Raw genomic sequence first — 7,199 nt, 5'->3', positions numbered from 1 at the left:
AGTCTAGCACATACATACATGTCACTATTAAATGTGAAGGGTGCGTTGTACTCTTTTTCTCCTACGATCAAGGTTCAGTTTTTCTCCCACAGGGTTTTTGTGACTTGACGAGGTTTTTGACGAGGCAACAGATCAGCACCATCGGCATATCAGCGCGCGGCACAAGGGGGAGTGTTCTAAGATATTCTCTACTGTGTGCCTTGGCCTTATGCCAATAGGATATGTAGTTAGACTAGATCTATGTATTCATATCCTTACCATATTGGTATTATGTAATTCCCTATATAAAGGGCTCCTATCAATGAATAAGATGATGACTCTCTTGCTATCTCTTTGTCTCTACACTTTATCCTTTATCAGTTTTATATTTTTTGTTTGGATATATTATTGGTCCTATGGACAACCGATAGGCATAAGCATAACATAAGTGAGACTAGTTCATATTAAAAAGCAAAAAACAAAATGACTATTTTAGAGTCGAACGTTAGTTTGTTCGGAAAAAAAATCGTAACCGCTCAAATTTTAAAACTGGTGAACAGTGGCGGAGCCAGGATTTGAGAAATCGGAGGGCCAGACAGATTAGCAACTAAGTTTGGCCTAAAAATTTCCATTGTTTCTAACAAAGTTGATTAAAATTGGTAATAGTTTCAAATATGTCAACATAGGAGTGGGGGGTGCCATGACACCCCTTGGTCTCTTCTAAATTCCGCCAGTGCTGGTGAAGAAATTATATAGTAACAGCTCAAATTTTGAAGAAACTATTTATCGAACTGAAATAAAATATTCTGATATAAGCCTACAACCTAGTAACTGTAAATCAGAAGCTACTAATCCAATCCAAAAGCAACGTTTTCTTTGTTAGGGTGTTTCCTTGCACTGTTATACCTTTTCCTATGGATTTTGATTTCACTGTCCAAAGAAATAGTTGCATCATCATACATACTTTGCCGAAATTTTACATTGTAACCCCTAGCCTTCTTAAATCCCACGTAAGTTGAACTGCAAAAACTGAAAGCTACCTATAATACAAAAAGACTAAGCACTATGTCACTAATTCTAGTGCAATAATCAGTTTGTACAAAGCAGTTACACCTCGAGAAAATATCTCACACTCTACAATGTTTGATAGTATGGTTCAAGAGTGCGTTGAACCAATCTCCCAAACAGTATGGGACATTTCAGTTGTTTGAACTTTGAAACTTCAATTTCTGTTTCCTCATCCCCGCGCGCCGTCAGTGCCTGGCCGTGGACTAGGATTAATGCGGTTGCGAGGTATTGTTGATGGTCCTCTTGAGAAAGAAGTCGTAGAACGATCCACTTCCACCACCAGATCGACGGTCGTATTAATGTACTTCCCCTGTAACTTATACTCAGAGACTACATTTTTCAAGTCCTTGGCAGTGAGAACGAACCCTTCTACTTCTGAATGACATTTTACATTTTCGGTCAAGATAGGAAGCTTTGCATAGGAAATATCGGACATGTCGGGTGGTGACGCCCAACTCAAGAGTTGTTCATCTCCATAGACATCACCGTTCTCAAGGGAGCACCGGATTGTCGATGAGGAACCTATATTTGCTCTTCCAACTTCATAATCAGTTGTAGTGTTGGCGACGGCAGCAGCAGCAGTAGTAGTACTAGTCGGGTAGATCAACATAATACCTTCCATGATAAAGAGCATGCTATCAAGTGGTTCTCCCATTCGAAAAGCAATTTTTTTCTCAGTGTAGGTCACTGGCTTGAGATACTGACAGATCAGTCTCAATCCTCTTTCATCCATATGTTTGAGCCTTCGTACCTATGCACAAACACATAGTGGCCTTGTTAGAATCGAACTATATAGTGCAGCACACTAATCAATATCGAAGAACAAAATTTAATTGTTCGAAACTCCTTTAGCTGAAGGCCAGGCTATAGGAACATACTTTCTTTAGCATACTCATGCAGATTGAAAGTTTGAGATCTTTTACGGTATTCCAGGGAAGAAGAGAGAACAGATTTTGTACTTGAGCATTTTGGTCCTCTTTCAGATTTTCTGCTATCTTTGTCATGATCTCTATCCTCAGCTTCTGATCTGCGTCTTTGCCCAACTTCTCAGGGAGACCATTTTTGTCCATCCATTCTTGTAGTTCTTGCTCTTTCATTTGCACCTTATCAGTTGCCACATTCTTGTCCTCCGATGATTGCATACAATGCTGTCAGATACGTCGACATTATGACAAAGAATTAAGCTTAAATTACCCAAAGGTGGGTCTGTTTCTTAATCTTATGATTATAGTTGAAAGTTAGGGAAAACGTTACCAACCTGCATATTTCCAATAAGCAAAGCAAATAGTACTAATCCAGTAACAGACACAAAAATTGCAAAGCAATTTATCCACAGATATCTACTCGTATCGATATTTGTACCATAGTTGCTGCAATAAATTTGACAGTTGGGAACAAGAATATGTGAGATACGCATAATATATTGGAATTTTCTTACGTACATACCCAGTTGTATCAGATACCCTTATTTACTAATTACTGATATGACAACAAATTTGTTAGGGGTAATTTGAGTCATAACATAAGTACATATATATTTTAGTTCTATTAGGGATAATTACTCAATCTATGACTTTTTACAAGTTTATTATCAAATTGTTGTCAATGTTCACTTATATGTAAATGTGTAAAACTAATGTGGTAAATTTATTGTCAATGTTGTAAAATGTTGTAAATTTGGTTCAAATAAATTGTAATTTGTCCGATTAGTGGTAAATGAGCTAGGGTAGGTAATACATCGAGGTACCAACAACCCCATAATCTTCTTCAAGTTTCCTCAATGAAAAAATAACCAATTGGCCTTACCTTAGATTTTTTAGTCCCCACCACACAAAGTAAATTAACTTATCACGACGTATTTTACGTGATGTGTGGTCGGCCTGAATTGTCTTGAGAAAAAAATCATAATCAAATCTAGAACCTTCCGTAGAACTCTCTCCTGTAAAATTTTGGCAATCTGCATAAAGTTTGCTACTATCGGTTTCAGACAGACGATCGGCATCACATTGGAATATTGTGACATTTCCTTCCAAGACCGAGTTCCAACATATTGCCTGAATTTGAACGCAACTAACGTACCAAAAGGCTCCAATCACCTAAAATCAACAAAGAGTTCGTTATTGATACAAATAGAAGAAACATGGCAAGAAATGAAATTGCACAAAAAGAAAGATGAGAACTTAAATTGGGACCTCCAAATTTGCTCACTTGACCTCACTCTATTATGAATTATTAAATAACATATTTATCCTCTTACACAATGACTATTAAGGACACTAATTAAACAAAAAGTAATATTACATCTCTCTAAACTTTCTAATTCAATAATAATGGATTAATATGCATTTTATTATTTTCCTTATTGATTTTTATTTTCTAGTTTTACCACATACTTATTAAAGCATTTATATATTTATATTATCATACATGTCACATGCATATACAAAATGAAAAAATATTTTTACAAAAATAAATTATTAAAAAATAAATAAATAAGTATCATAATATTTTTACAAAAATCTATCAATTATTAAAATAATGTATCATCATGAGGTATAAAAACAAAACATATAAACTTACAAAAAAAAATAGTATATGTAAAATAGAAATACAAAAGTAACAAAAATATAGAATAATTCATGTAAGAACATTCTTTTGATGATCGATAAATAAAATTTGAGATAATCCTTGTTTTTATTTTTATTTTTAAGACAATAGTATTCTTCTTGATTCGAATTAACTTTTCTCAAAAATTGATATCATTGAAAATTATTTCTTACAATTTAATCAAAAAATGAATTTCTAGTGACATTTTATGCAAAATAAAAAATACAAAAAGTAAACAAAATCAAGAAATCAAGGTCGGGAATAGAGGCTTAGGGTTCAAAAGAGAAAAAAAAATTTAAAGAATAGAAAGTTGGGAATAGATGTTCGCATAGCAAAAAAGAAAAAATTGAAAAAAAAAAAGAATTAGAGGTATAGTGAGTGAATAAGAGGTGTAATGAGTAATATATCAATATATATATATATATATATGAATTACATAAACAAGGCTATTTTAGGAATTTGAAAAGAAGTCTAATGAGCAAATGTTTATATATAAAAGTAAAACGAATGTGTAGAGAGAATGAGAGGTATACTGAGCAAATTTGGAAGTCCTAATAGCCGTACTCATTAATTTTAACTTACATGACTTGAGAGGATGTACATTAAAAAATAAAATGTAGCGTTGACCCACATGCTACTGTGTCTTCTAAACAGCTTGGATGAAGTGAAGATCCGATACGTTCTTGGAACATATTGCGCAAGAAGCAAGTAATTCAAAGTCATTTTGTTATCTGTAAATTCATAATTGGGAGCATAAAAGAGAGCTAATAGTAGCACCTGCAATGGACAAAATTAACTATAAGAGTTAGAAATCTTCCAATATTAATCACCGGGCCAAAAAAACAAAGAAGAATGCTTAATTTCTGCTACATACGTGTGGAATTGGAAGAAGAGCTAAAATGTCAGTTAGGAAAGAACTCCATGATAACTTGTTAGCTATTGCCTTGGCGTGTCCAAACCAGTTGAAGAGTACTCTTGAGTTGCATCTTTGTACCTGCTGCTTGCGCTTGGACACAGAGGTCTTCACTGCTTTCATAGCTTCACGAAGTTGATATATGATGTGAATTAGGAACGTGAAATCTGTGAGTGATCGCGTAATGAGGACTGCGGTCCTCAGCCTTGTGTCCGTTTCGAGGCACACCTTCTTATAATCAAGGATTGGAATGTAAAGGAATAAGGGATCAACGGAGACTGCAATCATACATGAAATCACAGATATCTTATTCCAGAATGTAACTGAAAGCATCATTCTTTCCCATTTCTTCTTTGTTGCATTTACTATTATGGCTGACGCGCTAGCATTTCCGACAGCATAAGAGCTGATATCTGGGTAAGAGCTGATAAAAGAACAAAAATAAAATTATTTGCATAATGGAATCCAGAACGAAATTGGGAGGTAGCTAGCTGATGATATACTAACATAAGGAGTTAACTTGCTAGTTAATATTAAGCAAAGTATAATAATACAAAGACTTTCTTGCCTTGAGAAGCAAACAATAACTAAAGTTGTTAGAGCATATATGTGTGTGTCTGTGTGTGTGTGGATCTGCAGTTCGGCACTGCTCTTCAAATCAATCTGTCCTCAAATTTGTATGGGTAAAAAGGACAAAAAATATATGGGAAAGCAGTGGCCGGAGATGCTCGAAATGGGTTGAAATGTTGAATTCTGGGGATCGGCCCCAAAGAATTGCAACGAGGTCAATCAAAAGAAACAATACTACTAGCTTCATAGAAGTTAACCTCATTTCGATGTGGTTTTCGTGCTCATCCTTTGAGTGATTCATGATGTACACCTTTTTGTATCCAACGTAGTCTCCCTTAATAGTCAAATATGATTATCAGAAAAACCCTAATTCGTGAAAACTGCAGATAGAAGTAAGAGGCAGGTTAACCCTGCATCAAATATTTAAGCTAAACCTTTCAAACAAGTATCACCACGAAACTTTAACAATCAGTGCTGTGAAGTAAGATTTTTTTTTTTTTTTAATAGAATAAAGGATTAGGCGATATGCTGTGAAGTGAGATCTTCTACGTTAAGATTTAAGTATACTTACATCAGCGAATTAAGCAAGCATGGATTGGTATATGGAACACAGCATTTCTTCGAATTCAGTTTAGACTTGGTATGGTCTGTAGCTCTGTGTATGCAACTTATTGTCCGAATACAAATTTATAGACTGGGGAAGGAAGTGGCAAACTATTAACTATAGGACTACGTACCAATAATATTGGGAAGACTTGAAAGTTCTTTGAAACAGTCTACGCAGCTAGCTAGCTGCTCTATATATTATATGTTCTGTCATGTTTTCCTTCTTTGTTATTATCCCCTATATATCTGCGACGAGTGGCTAATTGATATATATATTAACGGATTCAAGGCCAACGTCGACGGTGATATGAAGCCATTATGAATTTAGGGTTGATTAAGACCTAGCTTAATGAATATATATATTTATATGTTAGGGTACGTACGTACGTACGGGTGTATTGCCATTCTAAATATAATTGTAATATCATATTCAGATTCACTTATCTAACCCGCCAACTCATATGAGAAATGAAAATCTGATATTTTCTATTGTTTCTTTCAATCTCATCAGTACGTGTTCCTCTATTTGAAGAAATTAAGATAAAATAATTTAATTGCAAGTCAGAAATTTAATTGAGCAACTAATTAAAGAGAGGATCGATGAACTTTGGATTTATTTTCGTTAATTAAAACAGAACAATTTTTGCAGCCAAAAAGAGTATGGAGATCGAATTAAGAAGATATACAACATTAATTGCTCAAGCTTTAATTAAAAAATTTATCAAATTGGCATGCAGGACGTTAATCTAATGTTCTACAAACACAAGGCTTCACGCTACATTAAAGTTAACCCTATAAATCATATGATTAATTTCTATTTTATTTTCGATCGGATTACATATCAAACCATGCATGCGTATAGGTTGTGTGACGATGTTACTATATATGTTAATTAGCATAATACGAGTTGACAATGTAAGAATATCTAAGCAATACAAAATTAAAAGATATACAGAGAAACGAATATAATGTTCGTACTTAAACCTCACCAATTAGAATGAAGTTGACAAAATGACAAGCGTACCAGCTGGAATTTGACAGCAATGTGAGTGTTTGTTGCATCTTCTGAATATATAATTTTGTGTATATCCTTATATATATAGAACGTTAGAATAACTTCTCGGGGTATTTAATGCCATTGTCGACACCAATTAGCTAGGGAGTTATATAAAACAATGCATGACCATGTTCATTATAAAGTTTCTAGAAATTAACAGGGCATGCTCATGGACGCTACTGCTGATGTTTGCTGATGTTGCATCATCGATCATAGTTTGCCTAAATTTTACATTGCACCCATTCATAAATCCCACGTTTGTTGAACTGCAACAATTGAAAGTAAGAAACCTATATTACAAAACGACTAAGCAATATATGTCACTAATTAATTCTAGTGCAATAATCAGTTTCTACAAAAGCACTTACACAGTTACACTCAAGAAACTCTCACGTATTA

General features: G+C 34.2%; 1 protein-coding gene across 1 annotated transcript; it reads right to left on the bottom strand.

Moving 5' to 3' along the window:
* Positions 1–1,029: 1,029 nt before the first annotated feature.
* LOC101308367 (probable cyclic nucleotide-gated ion channel 3-like) lies at positions 1,030–2,394 on the bottom strand. The gene is made up of 3 exons (XM_004296344.1): positions 2,306–2,394; positions 1,926–2,195; positions 1,030–1,798 (listed from the first exon to the last, which is right to left on the bottom strand). The coding sequence occupies exons 1-3, from the start codon at positions 2,309–2,311 to the stop codon at positions 1,217–1,219; spliced, it is 858 nt and encodes a 285-aa protein (XP_004296392.1). The 5' UTR covers positions 2,312–2,394; the 3' UTR covers positions 1,030–1,216.
* Positions 2,395–7,199: the final 4,805 nt, after the last annotated feature.

The sequence above is a fragment of the Fragaria vesca genome, linkage group LG4 (assembly GCF_000184155.1).
Source record: "Fragaria vesca subsp. vesca linkage group LG4, FraVesHawaii_1.0, whole genome shotgun sequence".
Taxonomy (NCBI): domain Eukaryota; kingdom Viridiplantae; phylum Streptophyta; class Magnoliopsida; order Rosales; family Rosaceae; genus Fragaria; species Fragaria vesca.
Note: the sequence above shows the minus strand (reverse complement) of the source record. Positions and strands in the feature narration are given on the sequence as shown.